The sequence below is a fragment of the Hydra vulgaris genome, chromosome 12, assembly GCF_038396675.1.
Source record: "Hydra vulgaris chromosome 12, alternate assembly HydraT2T_AEP".
NCBI lineage: Eukaryota > Metazoa > Cnidaria > Hydrozoa > Anthoathecata > Hydridae > Hydra > Hydra vulgaris.
In genome coordinates this window covers 30,018,680-30,036,695 of record NC_088931.1, presented here as the reverse complement: position 1 = coordinate 30,036,695, position 18,016 = coordinate 30,018,680, and the positions used below count along the sequence as shown (strand labels likewise).

The 18,016-nt window shown below is 24.9% G+C and overlaps 1 protein-coding gene across 2 annotated transcripts in view; it reads left to right on the top strand.

Moving 5' to 3' along the window:
• The window catches only part of LOC100208269 (gastric triacylglycerol lipase), a 56,143-nt gene extending 44,718 nt beyond the window's left edge, over nucleotides 1-11,425 (top strand). For both annotated transcript variants that reach the window (XM_065812867.1, XM_065812868.1), the window contains exons 3-9: nucleotides 1,440-1,654; nucleotides 1,754-1,846; nucleotides 1,971-2,068; nucleotides 5,714-5,859; nucleotides 6,257-6,487; nucleotides 8,848-8,916; nucleotides 11,156-11,425. In XM_065812867.1, the coding sequence (XP_065668939.1) occupies nucleotides 1,440-1,654; nucleotides 1,754-1,846; nucleotides 1,971-2,068; nucleotides 5,714-5,859; nucleotides 6,257-6,487; nucleotides 8,848-8,916; nucleotides 11,156-11,383 (1,080 nt within the window). In that variant the 3' untranslated portion in view covers nucleotides 11,384-11,425. The remainder of the gene's footprint in view (nucleotides 1-1,439; nucleotides 1,655-1,753; nucleotides 1,847-1,970; nucleotides 2,069-5,713; nucleotides 5,860-6,256; nucleotides 6,488-8,847; nucleotides 8,917-11,155) is intronic.
• Nucleotides 11,426-18,016: the final 6,591 nt, after the last annotated feature.

Here is an 18,016-nt window from a genome sequence, read left to right as displayed (position 1 = left end):
TTAAACAAATCTACTAACAAATCTATTATTTTTTTGTAGTTTAACTGTTTATGTAAACTACTTTACTAATTTGTTTTCTTATTTGTATTGTTGCTGCAGAAACAATGATTTAAATTTATTTTATACCAATTTGCTACATAGTTTTGACTTCTTTATTGATCCACAGTCTTATATAAGATCCTTTTATTGCTCTTTTGAGAATATATTTTTCACATGCTTTGTGATGCATGTTTGTAAAAGTTTGTGAACATTTATCTGTGTCCTTGCTAATGAATATTTCAGGCCAATTAATTTGTAAAAGTAATGATCCAACTGAACATATTTTCTTATCTATAATTGAATAATAGTTTACCATAATTTGACTTGGATTTATTACACTGGTTGTATAATAAAAGTTTAAAATGTAATATATTATGTGCTGTATCGATAATGCTCATGGGTGGATAATGAATTAAATTTTTTATAAATTCAGGGCATTTAGAAAAAATTGTTAGGTCCAATGTATTACTAATTATAATATAATTGGTAATACAACGCTACAAATTTTACTATTAAAATGTAAATATGTCTCTATATCATTATTTGACTTCAGAAACTCAATTTAAAAGTTTTAGAATGCTCTCCTGTAAAATGTTCAAATTTGACATATACTGTTAATGCCATACACACCAGATATGCACACCAGGTGTCAGAATTAAATGTTGGGTGTGTAACAATTTGATTCATATATACTTTACTTGCTGCGTCTGTAAACTTTTGGGCATGTTGATTAAAATTTGTTAGAGTTTGAATACCTTTTTCCAATTGATATTAAGGTAATTGAAATCTCCAGCAATTATAAGACTGGAAAGAATATGTTTATGGATATACTTTTTTGCAGCAGTTACTGCATTACTTATTTAATGATTTGTTAACACCATATAATGAATTAGAAGGGTGATGAATACATCCAACTAAAACTTGATTGTATTTTGTCTCGAATAACACACTAAATTTGCTCTATTGTAGTACCAACCAACTTAGTAATTTTTGGAGTAGATACTGCATACTTTTCTTTAATATTTATGGCAATACCTCTACCTCGACATTTTAAAGAGTTTGATATAGATTTGTTTGTGTAGAAAACATAATCAGCCACATTTTTTAAAGAGGGTTTGCAAACTATGTTTTGGTAATTATAAAGATATCTGGATAAGAAGATATTTCAGTATTTCCAGTCATACAATTATCAACATTGTGAAATATTTTTAAAAAAATTTAATGTTAATATAATTTCTTTACTTGACTAATTGTACTGATCACTATAAAAAAAAGTATACATATATTCTTAAAATTTTTATCATAAACATTTAATTTAGTTTTATATATTTATGTTTAAATAAACCTTTATTTAAACATGAATATATTAATTTGTTTTCTATTTTGTTTACAACTTTTAGCCTGAAATAATTGCTTTCTATGGTTATCCAAGTGAATCACATTACGTAAAAACTGATGATGGATATATTTTAACGCTTCATCGTATTCCTCATGGATTATTTAAACCTAATAATGGAAAGACTGTATATTTGCAACATGGACTTCTTGATTCTTCTGCTGCATTTCTAATTAATCCACCACAGCAAAGTCTTGGATTTATTTTGGCAGATGAAGGGTTATATTTATATCATTATAATATTTAAGTTCTTTTTTAAAAATAGATAATAGTTGTCTTAATTGAACATTAAAAAAAAAAAGTTTTACTTGATTTTAGGTACGATGTTTGGCTTGGTAACAGTAGAGGTAATACCTACTCGTCAAAGCATATCAATTTAACAACAAAGAATAAAGAATTCTGGGATTTCAGGTAATTCAAATATGAAAGAAATTTATTTGAATGTGTAGATTTTTCTTTTAATTTTGTAAAACATATCAAGCAAGTTTCAAAAATAACAGCTTGTAATATAAAAAATTTAATTTTTGTCATTCAGTTTTGATGAAATGGCCAAGCATGATCTTCCTGCATCAATAAACTATGTATTAGAGAAGAGCAATAAAACAGATTTATTTTATGTTGGACATTCTCAAGGTTGATTCTTTATACTAGCTTTTTGATTATAAACAAGACAAGTTTTTTTGTTTGAGAAAACTTTTAGTAATGAAGTAAACTCCAAACTGCTTTAGGCTTTATATAATTATCTTTATATAATTTATCTTTATATAATTTATATAAATTATTTAAATAAATTTATATAAATTATATAAATTATCTTTATATAATTTATATATCTTTTTTATGCCTATATATATTATAAAGATGATGCTTTTCAAAAAACAAAATCAAAATGATTGGAGCCTGGGAACAACAAAACTCTAAAATGTTAGTTAATGTTAGTTAAAAAGTTTTTTCACAATTATAAACTAAGTTTATACTCATTGACAGACTTTAAATTTCATCAAATAATTTTTAGCGTTTTAAAGTTATGGCTATATTAAATTTAACCAGCCTTGATTTAATGATGCTTTAAATAGTAATAGTTTTTCAACAAAAGAGAAATGTTAAATGTTTGAAACTTGCTATTAAATATAGATATAGGTAAAGATTGTAAAAAAAAAAAACTTTTTAACTCTCAAATTTCTCTCATGCACAAAATAAATGTGTCAACACCAATGTTTGTTACTGCCTAAACTGATAGATTTTGATTGACTTTATATTAAAGCTGATATGTTAGCTCTTACTTTAATTTGCTTTTCTTTTAATTTGTTTTTAAATATTTGTAAATTAGTACAATTATACAATTTATTTCAGGGAGAAGGGGTAGCTTTTTTTTCTTAAAATTAAAAAAATACAATGAAAATAGAGAAGAGAAAATGGTATTTAAATTTTCAACCTTATGGTTTTAATTGTTGGACAGATATTAGAAAGTGTATCTTGGGCATTACAAATAGAAATGTTTTTCACTAAAAAAAAAAATTAAATTATTGGGATGATTTTTAATTAAAACACTAGAATATTGGTTTGATAAATTGAATACTGTTCATGAATTGTAACCTTACCTAAAATGATAAAAAATTATTTTTATCATCTTTTTTATGTAAAGTTTTTATAAAATTCATTTAAAAACAAGTTGAAAAATTAAAGCTAAAATAAGATAGAAATCCTTCGTAATGACATCATTTAAAATGACATCAATCTATCTTTTTCAGCGTTTCAGCATTTTATTTTGATAATTGTTAATTCGATTTACACTGTCATTATCATTGTTTTGCATGTTTCCGCAATTTTTCGTTTGGATGTTTCTTATAATTCTATTTCTCCAATAATCATCATTTTGAGTATTTTCTTTCTTTAACTGAACCGTTTTTTTAACATTTGTAATGCACTTTTTCCAAGTTTTTCTGCATTTACCTTCACATTTTTCTCCTGAAACTGCTAAGTCTTACATGCTGATACCCAAATATCAGCATCTTTATGTTCTACATGCCCAAACCATACTAATTTTCCATGATACAATCTTCGGATAAACTCACTGTTTCCAATCTTTGTCTAAGTTTGTTGCTCCCTTTCTTATAATATAGAGTTATGTCAAACATCTGTATGCTTCTTTTATAAACCCATTGCTAACAAACTGTGCAGAGAGTAGAATTTGCTGCAGTTCCTTTTCTACACTCTCCACATGATCACTTTCCAATATTCTCTATTTGCTCATTGTTTATCTTAAGTTCTTTCTCTTCTATTCCATCTTTTCAACATTGAAATCATATCATTGACAGAACAAAAGTTAATACTTCTTTTTTCTCTGCATTTAAACATAAGTTATATGCATAGAATAGCTCCCTTGGTAAATCAACACTGAACTCTTTAAAGAGAGCTTTCCATAGAAACTATTCTTTAAATAGAAATCAATATATTTTTTATCTTAGAGAATAAATGAAATGTGTTATTTAAATTTCTTACATTTTATCTATTAAGAATATAGCTTTACGGGTCTTTAATGCTAAAAAATAATTTTTCAAGATGTTTTTAAGTTACTTGTTTTCTGTATACCTAATCTGTACACTGGTACCTTGAAGGTTGAGGTATCTATGTATATCATATCCTATGAATTTTTTTATTTATTTAAGAAGCGGTCTATCTTAACATTCCAAAACTTACAAATTTTTAAATTTTTGCAGGTAATTTTTTAGAGAAAACTTACATGCAAGGCTTGTTGTAATCAGAGTTAATGCCTGACTAATTAATTAATTATCTTTTTTTCTAAAAAGAAAATAATAGCTTAATAATGTGATGAAAAAAGTGGTAGAGCACTTGCTTTATAAGCAAGAAGTTCTGAGTTTGATCCCCAGCACATCCCTGGTAGTACCACGCTCAACTTGTTTCTCCACATTGCAGCCTTATTCGTCAAGGTTTGTGTTTTGGGGTTATAGAGGTGAGAGAGGGTTGCAACCACAATTAAAGCGGCCTCCTCAACTGTAGCGACCCCCTTGACTTTAGTGGCTTTGGGGAGATAAATTAACATATAAATAAATAAATAAAAAAGGAATTGCTCTTGAATTATAAAAATGAGTTCAAAAATGGTGGAAATAGCCACATATACAATAGGTCATATTGTAACAAAAGCCAAAATCCAAGAACACGTGCAACAGAATTATGTTGATTATTGTTGTTAATGATTATGATTGTTTGATTTTTTCATTTTTTTCATACTTTTCATGGAAAATAGTACTCAGTAAAAAATTCTGATACAAGTTATCACATTCTGCCTTTGATCATTACACTTGCTTGCAAAAATGTATTCTTGAATAAGGCAAATACTTCTCGTCATTTGTTACTTGCATGTTTTTTACAAAATGCACAAACTTTCTAAATTGTACCAATAGCCAGAATCTCTTATAACCCATTTATTAACATCTTCTTTATAAAAACAAATAATATCAAAAAAGATCCAGCTTTGTAGGCCAACAAAGTCAGGCTTTTATCAAAATCACAAACATTTGTGGGTGAACTAAATCTGAATATCTCTAGCTTGACATTGATAAACAAATTTTTATAAAATTTTTGTTCCTCCAAACAAAAGAAATGTAAAATATATATAAATTCATATATAAAAAAAAAAATTCTAAGAAATATAAAACATGAACTTCATATAAATGATGCCTACAGAGAACCAATGTATGTTGGAGTCAATAATTTTGGGAAGAAATGCCATTACTCCTTGGTATTTACCAATATTGCAACTGGTTGTATCTCAGTTAACCACAAAAACCTGGTCTATACAATCATAATATAAAAGATTGTTAACAATGCATATGAGACAAAGTCTTATGTACAAGGAAAACTGCTTATTTATAAATATTTTAAAGTGAAAATAAGATTTGACGCAAGGAAAGCTGTTTACTTACAATTATTTTAAAGTGAAAATTGTTTTGGAAAACAGTCTATCGTATAATTTAATGGAATTTTTAGATTAGGTGTCAAAAGTTTAACACGACACAAGAATGATATTAATTAAAACCAATCAACTTGCTGTTTATCTTGACAATATACTTACAAATTAATTAAAACAAAGATAAATATTAAATAGCATTTTTGGAAATCATTTGAATTTATCATTTGGAAATCATTTATCATTTATCATATTCATTTTATCACTAAGAATCTAATGTGTTACAGCGCAACACACTAGATTCATAAAGAGTCACAATTTTCAAAATGGTTTGACTTTTTACTTAGGTACAACTATTGGTTTTATCGCATTTGGAGAAAACAAAGAACTGGCTACCAAAATTCGTGCTTTTATTGCTTTAGCACCTGTGGCAACTGTCAAACACATTAGAGGAGCTATCAAAACTATTTCAACTTTCACCACAGAAATTGAGGTTCAAAATATTTTATAGCTATTTTAAAATGGTTTAAATGCCTGATATTAATTTTCATACGGATAAAAATTATTTGTATTTTTGAAGTTTATTTTATAATTAATCTTACAAAGTATTTAATCATTTTAAAATAAATATTTAATAATAACAGTTTTATCTCACATATACTAAGGTCAGTGAATGTTTTCTAAATAACTGATTTATTTAAAATTTTGTATCAAAAAGTGTTAAATGTTGTCAATGATTTGGAGAAATAGATTGGGTTTGCATTGTTAGTTGGTTGCAATTAATGTGTACTATTAATATGCTTTTCATGTACATGCATAAAAAGTTTTTATGTATAAAAAGTTTTTATGTACAAACATAAAAACAATAGTTTTTTTATGTTTTTTTTTAGCTGCTTATTAAAATATTTGGTGTTAATGACTTTCTTCCACAGTCTTATTTTATGCGCTTTCTTGCTCAAGATATTTGTGGTTTGTCGCATTCTGCTGAAATAGTATGCAGTAATGTTGCTTTTCTTATTTCTGGTTTTGATGTTTCCAATTTAAACAAAACAAGACTTCCAGTTTACATGTCACATCTTCCTGCTGGAACATCATCTAAAGATATGATTCACTTTGCTCAGGTATTTTAAAGAATTCTTTATGTTAAGAAGTATTTATGTTTTAGCATTCAGAATATTTTATACTATATATATATATATATATATATATATATATATATATATATATATATATATATATATATATATATATATATATATATATATATATACATATATATATACATATATATATACATATATATATATATATATATATATATATATATATATATATATATATATACATATATATATATATATATATATATATATATATATATATATATATATATATATATATATATATATATATATATATATATTAGGGTGGAGTGAATTTTAGTTTTTTTTACAATTCGTTTAGCCTGGGTGTGCAAAAGTTGTCTTTTCATTTCAGAAATACTCTGGAAAAATATCAATGCTCTAGGAAATTATCTTGAGGTTCCTCAAGACCTTTAAAATTTTAATGGGTCCCTAATATTATGTAAAAAAAATTTTTTCAAAAGTATGTCTTGTTGGGTCTCAAAAGAAGCAAAATTTTATAAAAATTTGAAAACTTATTTTTAAAAAAAAATTGTTATTTTATAGTTTATTGCAGAAAAAATGACCTTTTAAACTAAAAATGAAAAAAGTTTATTTTTTTTAATTATAATTTAAAAAAATCTTAAATAATAATTTTTTTATAAAATAATTGTTATTTTTGAATTTTTTTATAAAATTTTGCTTCTTTTGAGACCCAACATGACATACTTTTGAAAAAATTTTTTTTACATAATATTAGGGACCCATTAAAATTTTAAAGGTCTTGAGGAACCTCAAGATAATTTCCTAGAGCATTGATATTTTTCCAGAGTATTTCTGAAATGAATAGACAACTTTTGCACACCCAGGCTAAACGAATTGTAAAAAAAAACTAAAATTCACTCCACCCTAATATATATGTATATATATATATATATATATATATATATATATATATATATATATATATATATATATATATATATATATATATATATATATATATATATACACATATATATATATATATATATATATATATATATATATATATATATATATATATATATATATATATATATATATACACATATATATATATATATATATATATATATATATATATATATATATATATATATATATACATATATATATATATATACATATATAAATATATATATACATAAAATATATATGTATAAAATACTCCCTGGGAATACACATTTTTATATTCTATGGTAACCCCTCTGTGCCAAATTAGCATAAATTTAATTAAAATAGAAAGAAAAAAAAGATGTTTTTTAATGTTTATTATATTGAGTTGCATTTTATGTGCTTAAACAAATAAAATTAATTTGCAATTTTTCAAATTTAAAATAAAAATGCATTTAACAAATCGTAACCTAATTGTGCAATAATCACCTTCAATTATGCAAAAAATGTTTTTAATTGGGCACAGGTAAAATGTGGAATACTGAATGTAGAAATTTTCAATGTGTAAAGATAAAATTTCCATATTTTGCATGTTTTTTCGGAAAAAGAAGAAAAAATTAACAATTAAGATTGTTTTTTCCACGTATTTAGATACCAGCTAAATTACCCAAATAAAAGCAACCAAAACATAATGATTAACAGTTTTTAATATTTTTTTAATTTTTATTTTTATATTTTCAATTAATAACTTTTTAAAAAGAATTAAAAAAAAGTGAAGACTCAATGAAAATTAAAAAGTTAGATAATTATTGAAATATGTAATAATTAAAATCTGTTTATTATAAACTGCTAAATTTAGCAGTTATGGAAAAATGGATTTAAGTAAAAAAAAAGTCTGTGCATATATATATATATAAATATATATATATATATATATATATATATATATATATATATATATATATATATATATATATATATATATATATATATATATATATATATATTCATAGTAGCTGCTTAAATCTTATGTTCCACCTACCAAAACATTATCTTGTTTATATGGCAAAATTGCATTCTTATTTTGTAACTGTTCATTCATGCTCAAAAAACACTTCATTTATCTAGTTTTTTTTCTCGAACATAAGTGTTTTGGAATTCTCTCTCAATGCCATGTTTTCCTGACCGCACAATTTGCACTTTTTAAAATATGTCATTTCCTTGCTTTTCTATTCTAGATTAATTCCGATCTTAAATATAGTTAACTGCAGGTTTATTAAGTTTTATATTTTTAGGACCAATCTATCATTGAAAACAGCTAATAGCTTTTATTTTTGGATCCTTTATTATTTTTTCTTTCATATTTCAAAAGTTTTGTTTCAGAAGTTAAACATTTTAATTTATGAGCTTTAATTTTTACATAGATGATAAAAAGTGGAAAGTTTCAAATGTTTGACTATGGAAAGTCAGGAAATATCAAACGGTACAATCAGGTGCTTATAACTTATATCTTTTATTATTTATTATTGTGACGAAAATTTTTTATATTTTGCTTTCTAAGTATTTCTAAGACTATTCTTGGAGTGAAAACACCTAAACTAAAGTTTCAAATTTAAATTCTGATATTCTTATCACTCACATAATAAAACTATTAGGGTATTAAATACATTTTCTGTTAAAAAAAAAATTATAAAAAAACATTGTCATCCTATGTCTCAATTAATGCAAAATTATTTTCTGATTTAAAAATATAATGCAAATAAAATAATATTAATTAGATGAATAATTGTCATATTCACTATTTGACAAATCAAGCTCTAAGTAATTGTTGCATAATTTTATTTCTAACCTGATGTGGTGGCATTACAGGTGGGACAACTAAGTTCAAAACTTCTGTTCCATTATTAATATGCTCTTGTTTACCAAGAGCATATTAAGCAAATCTATATTTGTAGAAATAAATGTGATTTTTTTTACTGGTATAATGTTCATGAAATCAACACAAATCTTTATTTAGCAAGCTTTAGGTTTTTCTAAGAATTGCTCAATTTGAAGTATGCTTTAAATAACTTCCAAACTTTGGTTTGTCTAAAATAAGCCCCAGTTTTTTTAAATTTTGCTTGATATATCTTCTTAACGTTACTGGACACTAAATTTATTTTTATCGCTTCTAATTTGCATATTTTTTATATCTAATATAATTCACCATTCATTGTTTTGGGAGATACATAACATTACATATGTAACATTTTTGTTGAAAGTGTATATCAGTTAAACTGTTGCACACTTTTTCATCAATCATTGAGAGTATAAGGTTGTGTTTAACAGTTGAGACATTTATAGGTGTCAAAAGACGTTTTTTGAAACTTTAGGTTCATTTCTCTTGTAATATCATTTATTTTTTGTTTTTTTTGAAAAAACAAGTTTAATTTAACAATAGCAGAAAAATTTTTAACCCTTTTTTTTGTTTCAAAGAACGAGTTTTTAAATTTTTTTTTTTTTGTGCCAACCCCGACTGCCTCTAGGTAATGAAAAGGACAGGACTGAAACTTATTTTAAATTCTTCAACCAATTTTTGTTTTCATTTGAAAAACGGTGCACCATCCATATGTGCTGCAGACCATTTTTATGGAGAATTTTGATGGAAGACATTCTTAACTGCAAAGATCTCTCCGAATGTTGAGTTACATCAGTAATACAAAATTTTTGAAAAATAAAATCCAATATGTGGGTAATTCTTTCTCTCTATTTATGTTTCTGCCATTCTTCAAATAACTCCATTTTTGAAAAAGAGCACACAATTTGAGCAAAAAAAAATTAGTTAAAAAAACTTGTGGTTTAATTTTGTGATAAATTATACATCATTGTACAGCTAAGGACTTAAGCTACACGCTATTAAAAGATTAGCTTAGGTACATGTGGATACAAAAAGCAGTATATGTTAAAAAATTAAAAACAAAAAAAGATTTTAGTGTAGTTTTTTCAAATCATATTCACACATTGTTTCTTTTTTGAATTAAATAGTTAATATGATTAAAAAGTACTTATCTTTTTAAGTAAAATCCTTTACAGCAAAAAATTAGGTCTTTTCTTATAATCTTGTTCAATATAAACACTGTAAATTTGTAACTAAAATTTTTTCATAGATAAAATTATATTTTAAGATCATTTTAATTGCTTATGACTTTGCTATAGAATGTTTGTTGTATATACCACCTCAAGTTGTAATGAGTGATTGTTTTTGTAAAAATATCACTAATTAGTCAAATCCTTGAACTAATTTTTTTTTTTCATCTATCTTGTATAAAGTAATTCACTGTGTGTTGTATGAGGCTTATTTATCTTAAATCATTTGTTCAAAACACAATTTTAAAGCAACTATAAAAAGTAGAAAATTAGGGCAATTTTTTTAATGGATAATCCTGTTTATAAATTATATTACAGTATTTCAAATTAGTATAGATACCCATGTTATTAAGTGTATAATTCAAAATATTACTTCAAATTAATAGATATTTACTTGATAACGAGTTATAATCTCCATTTACTTTAAATATTTTAATAATTGTTTATAAATAGTTTTTATATTAAATTTTTTTATATTTATTTTAAAAGTTAACATTTTAAGATCACTAATATTATTAGATGAAAATCAAGTTGTTTCATTGTATTGTTAATCGATATTTTGCACGTTTTTTTAATTTTGTTACATTTTTTTTCATTCTTTTATAGGAATTTGCACCATTATATAACATAAGTAAAGTTAAAGTTCCTGTTGCTTTATTTACGGGCACCAATGATTGGTTATCTGATCCAACTGATGTAAACACCAATCTGAGACCTTTTCTTCCTAATATAGTGTTTAATAAAAACATTGATGCATGGAATCACGTGGATTTCATTTGGGGTATAGACGCCAATAAAATGATTTATGAAGATATCATTAAACTTATGAACTAAGTGAAGAAAGAACTATATTTTTATGTTATATATATATATATATATATATATATATATATATATATATATATATATATATATATATATATATATATATATATATATAGGAAAATTTTATTTAAAAATGTTGGAAAAACTATATATATATATATATATATATATATATATATATATATATATATATATATATATATATATATATATATATATATATATATATATATATATATATATATATATATATATATATATATATATATATATATATATATATATATATATATATATATATATATATATATATATATATATATATATATATATATATATATATATATATATATATATATATATATATATATATATATATATATATATATATATATATATATATATATATATATATATATATATATATATATATATATATATATATATATATATATAGGAAAATTTTATTTAAAAATGTTGGAAAAACTTACTGGAACTGAATGAATAGTATTTTATTCAAAATGACATGAGACAATTTGTTTGAGAATCTTGATAAAATTGAATTTATTTTTAGACTCATATCTGAATTAAAATGTCTCTAAGCTTTTTTTTGTAAACGATTGTGCATCTGGCGCTTTTTTATAATTTTTAGCTATAAAAAAAGATTACAGAGTAAATATGCTGGTTGTCAGCTGACTATCGTCTAAAATTTAAAACAAAAAAAAAATCTTCATTAAAAAACTCAAAGTTCTTTCTTAAAATAAGTTATGGAAATATTAACTAATTTTATACCGCAAATTTACGCTCCAAATTTGCTTAAAATGTAAAATAACGAAAAAGTCTTGACTAAAAAATCTGAAAATCTTTCTTGAAGTAAAATAAAAAAAATATTAAAAACTTTTTTGCCCCCCTCCCTTTCCATCCTCCTATCCACTCAAATTATATATCCTAATGTCAAATAGATGGAACCGACTATTCCTCGTCTATTGCAAAAAAGCAAACCGTATTCTAAGCATTGATATAAAGAAGTAAAAAGAACGGCATCGGTATTTTTTCGGTCCTCTTTCTAAAGTATTGTGCTAAGTAAGCTGCTATGGTCCTCTTTATAAAGTATTGTGGGTAAGTTTAATAAAGAATTACTGTTTTAATTATCTATTTAATACAGCACTAATAGTTGTGTATAACATAAGATTATTGGATCTTCTTTAGTCTTTTGGAAGCAAATATTTTACCACATTTTAATAATTTCATTTTTTAAATACTACAAAAAAAAAAGTTTGCATGCGGCTTTTTGTTTAGTTGAACCAAGTAGCCCAATTTCGCCAAAAAAATTCTTATTTCCATTTCTAGAAAATAAAAATTATTTAAATGAACAGTTTTATATCTACCAATCCAAAATAATACAAAGTTTATTAATATAACTACAATATAAGATTTATTTGTAATTTTATTATAGATTTATTTGCTGCTTTTTTGGGATCTAAAGAGTGCTGTATTGTATCATGATTAAGGTGTTCCTACTTCAAAACAATCTTGTTTCTATGTCAGAAAAATATGCTTCTATTGTTTCTTCAAAGCTTTTTTCATGCCTATCATTTCTTTGTTATCTAGAGGAATTTCAAATGACTTTATCAAATAAGTAAGATTTGAGAATATTTTTTCTTTAAGTCAACTTATGGACCAGGAAGGAAGATATTTCATATATGACACTTTAAGGGATTATCCAAGCTTATGTATGCTCATACTTAAGCCAAATGAAAATGTTTTACAATCTCCCTAAAATGAAGCGGTTAACTTTAGGTGATCATAACTTTCAAACAATGAAAGATAACAATTTCTAAAGTTTTTTTTAATAAAAATGATCGAAAAAACGTATTTGGCATAAATTTACAATATTACTTGTTTCTAATCCACTAGTTCTTGATTCATTAGTTCTCAAACCAAATTCTTTAAACATCCTATCAAGAACCGAGTATTAGATTGCTCATTATATTACGTTATAAATCAGACAACATTGCTTAATTTGAGTGGCTTGATGGTATATACCTCAACCACTTATTAGTACTATTTCATCACTTTTCAAAGTTTTTTTTTTTTTTTGTTATCCTTTAGAACTTTTAATATATTTTTTTTTAATTAGGTAAGATTTTTTAAATTAGGTAAGATATGTAGTTTAACTTTAGCTTATGTTTAAACTCGATGGATGTTTTTAAAGGTAAACACTAATTTTACGTTTTTCATTTTCAGCAAAATTAAAATGAGAGAATGCAAAATTAAAATGCTGAGCAAAATAAAAATGCGTGAAGTTTTAAGTTCGATCCCCACCACGTTTCTGGTAGTACCGTGCTCAACTTGTTTCTCCGTGTAACGGCCTTATTATAACAAAGCCGCTGCACGAAGAAACAATTTGAGTGCTGACTATAGCCAAGATTCATGTCTTGGAGTTATAGAGCTGAGAGAAGGATGTAACTACAAATAAAGTCCCCCTCTTCGATTGTTTTTTCTCTTCCTTGGGGAAGTAAATTAAGATTTTTTTTAAAACAGCGTTAATGAAATGCTGTTATTTGTGAAAATAACAATATTTTTTCAACAGACTCTATGTCATATTTACCATCAATCATTTTTTGGTGCGAGAACTCAATTCATCAAACTTTTGTTCGTCGATCTGTTTTTGCTGATTCATTTGTTATATAGCGACGCACAAAAGTTTAATCGAAATAGAGTTTTTCATAACTATGTGCCAGTTTTTCTATTAATAAAGTTTAACGGATGTATATATATTTTAAGTTTATTTTTTTTTGTGCTTTGCTATTTATGTTTGTATCGATAAAATAGACCAAAAAAAAATTCAACACATACTATACTACACTTCTTCCGTAAAACTAATTAAACGTTATACAAAGTATTTTACTGATGACATAAAAGTTTAGTGAGTTAATTAATTATACATTTTTCGCACTCGATAACTAATTATTATAATTAATTACCACTATAAATTATAAATATAAAGGATACTGGTGATTCTTAAATAAATAAAAAATTTTAAAATAACAAAAAAAATTTATTGCAAAAAATCATCAAAAGAATTACTGCAATACTTTAAATTTCAATTCGCTTGCAAATGCGTAGAAAAGCAGTGTCAGAGAGCATCAAATGGCAAATTTTTGAACTGGTAAAATCAAAGAATCATAACAACGTTCAAATTAGTAAACATATGGGTGTTTCTGCATTTTGCGTTCAAAAAACAGTGAAAACATTGGAGCTAACAGGTAACGTTGTTGACATGCCTCGTTCTGGAAGACCGCTGAAGCTTAGTGACACTGACAAAAGTAACATATTCAGAACAAGTAAAAAAAATCCTAGTCTCAGCAACAAAAAGCTAGCTCAAATATTCAACCAATCTTTTTCTAATTGAAATGTAAGCAAAGAACTTGTCAGAAGAACATTAGCAAAAAAAGGTATCGGGTCTTACATTGCAATAAGAAAGCCTATCCTATCAATCATGGACCGACGCAAAAGACAAAAATGGTGCAAAAAATGTTTGCATGGGGCAATTAAGGATTGGCTAAAAGTGATTTGGAGCAATGAGTCAAATTTTCAGGTTGTGAACTGCAAAGGTTAAAAGATTTGCAACTGAGAAATGTTGCGAGCGCTATTTTAAAGCAAGCCGACAAGATGGTGGAGGCTCAGTAGGCATATAGGGATGTTTTTCTCACAAAGATCTTGGTTTTTGTGAGCTGTATAATGGCCGTATCAACCAATATATCTACAAAGACACACTTGAAACGCGTTTGATTCAATTGACAAGGCAATTGTGCAGCAGAAGCAAGCAATACATCTTCCAGCAAAACGAGGCTCAAGCACACACAGTACATAGTATAACAAACTGATTTATCATAAAGAAAATCAATTTGTTGCCTTGGTGCCCTAGATCACCAGATATCAACCCAATAGAAAATATTTGGTCATGGATCGACAGTCAATTGGTAAACCATCAAACTCAATCAACTGAGCATTTGAAGCAACTTCTGAACGAGTACTGGTTAAAAGTGCTACATGAGATGTGTATGAAATTGGTTGAATCAATGCAGAAACAAGTTCTTTTTTGCTATCAAGCCAAAGGAGGACACTTTAAATATTAAACTTATATTTTTTTCAATTTTTTTGTATTCTAAATCTTAACTTGATTAAACTTTTTTGCTACTTATTTTATGATTATATATTTATTTAGTTTTTTTGAATTATCTTTTCTAACTTATTTTAATCTTATTTTATTTATGCTAATTGTATAGTTAACAGATTGTTCTTTTAAAAATAAAAATAAAAATTAAATTCATATTCCAGATTTTTTTTTTTAGTTGAAAAAATTCTGAAAACTTTGATTAAAATTACCATCTCGATAAAACTTTTGTGCATAGCTGTATATCTTAGTTTGTTAGTAATTTAACTAAATCATTTGTTTAAAAACCTGAAATAGGTCAAACCTAATTTCTACTATCAAACATTTTTTCTGTTCTATGTGATGCATAGCACCACATACTTTACAAGAGATAATTTCCATCTCTTTTTTAATAAACTTTTTTTGTCTTCTCTGACATGAATTTCTGTCATAATGTTCTTAGTTCGCAACAATATATTTCCAAAGTAAATAAAAGTTGCTTAACAGTTAAACCAATTCTTCCTATTTTTTGATCGGTCAATACAAGGGGGTATAATAGACTAGGTGGTGGGAGAATAAAGCCAAAAAAATAGTTTAAAATGGCACAGGCTTAGTAGTATAATTAGCAGCAGCTAGTCAAAATGGCGTCTTTGTATTGAAAAAGGAAAATTCTCCTCTTTCAATACAAAATTCCCCTCCTCTTCCCCCTTCCTAGGCTCTGGATATAAAATATCTTTATGTAAATCCGGCTAAAATACTACCAATTCTTATTTAGACATTAATTAATTCAAATCTAGTCTAGAAATTTGTTCTTAGTCGTTTTAAAAAACACAATAACAAAAAAATAACAATAAATATAATTCAAAATATGTTTAAAAACTTTTCAATACTTTTATCCTAGGTCATGGCACCCCCTTTTCAATACTTTTATTCTATTTATCTTATATTTGCGATACTTTGATTGTTTAAGATATTTTTTTCAATGGATGTCATTAATGAAATCCATTAAAAAAAAAGTCCAATTAGAGATCTTTTTTAAATAGAATGTGATTGGTTAACTTTAAATTATCATAACTACGCGGTACTAATGAGGATTAACACATTTCTCAGGATAGCTAGTAGCAACTATAGACTGAAAAATATCAAAGTACTGAAAAGCTACAAATTAGAACAATCAGACATTGTTTTTGTAGTGTCACTTTCTCAATTTTTGGCCATTTTTTCTGCTGTATACAGCAGACAGTGGGAAAAAAAAACGGTCCGCAAACACGCATTACATGTAATGCGTGTTTGCGGACCGTATTGAGCAACAATGAACGTTAATTTTAAATCAATATTATGTTTCCATAAGCACGAGTTCACAACATTAATAAATTAATATGATTCGTTCTTTTTTACTCATATATTTATGAGCAAACACAAGTTCTATGTACGCTAAAATAATAGTAATTGTTATTGATAATAATAAGTGTTTTAATTAATTTTATTGCCACGTCAGAGGTGTAACCGTAATGTGTAATACATATGATACAAAGTGTAACTTAACTAATATCAATCAATCAAGTAGTAAATTTTCTAATACTATTTTTGTGTAAAAAATATGCAAATATAAACTAAAAATAATTTGAAACCGAAAATGGGATAAAATTTTTTAATTTTTTTAATTTAGAGCTATCCGGACACCAATTCGACCATCATATATGATCATTTATAAGGAAAACCTGAAATTGTTCGATAACAATAAACACTATTATACTCTTTATTGTATATTATATATTATATACTGAGTATATAATATATATTCTGAAGTAAAAGTCGTGTTTGATAGTTATTAAGTAGTACGAATACTAATATAAACAAAGCACCAATTGAATAATAATAGAAAACATATAATAATATTAAAGTTAAATTACCGAGGAAAATTATTAAATAAACAAAATTACTGTAAATATAATAATGACAATAATAATTATAATAATAGAAATAACAACAACAACAATAGCAATAATAATAGTAATATTGATTAAAATCACAAATAAATATTAAATGATATTAGTAGTAATAAGTTATTACTACTAATATCATTTAATTGTTTTTGTTATTATTATTATATATTGAACTGTTATTACTACAACTGTTATTGAATAACAGTTGTAGTAATAACAGTTCAATATATAATATTAATAACAAAAACAATACCATTAATCTCCAACAAATTAGCCAAAAAAAACAACTCTAAAAAATAGGTTTTTATATTTTACTTCTTTAATCATTAGATTCATCACACAAAAAAATTGTGTGGTAGAATTAATGAATAAAAATGTAAATTATTCCATGATGGTATGCATTAGTTTTTGATAGATTTATGACCGTATTTTATCGAACAATGATTTTGGATAAATAATTTATTGTTACTAAAAGATTGAAGATAACAATAATTTTTTATTTTACTTACATTTAACTATATTTCACCTTTTTTTTGT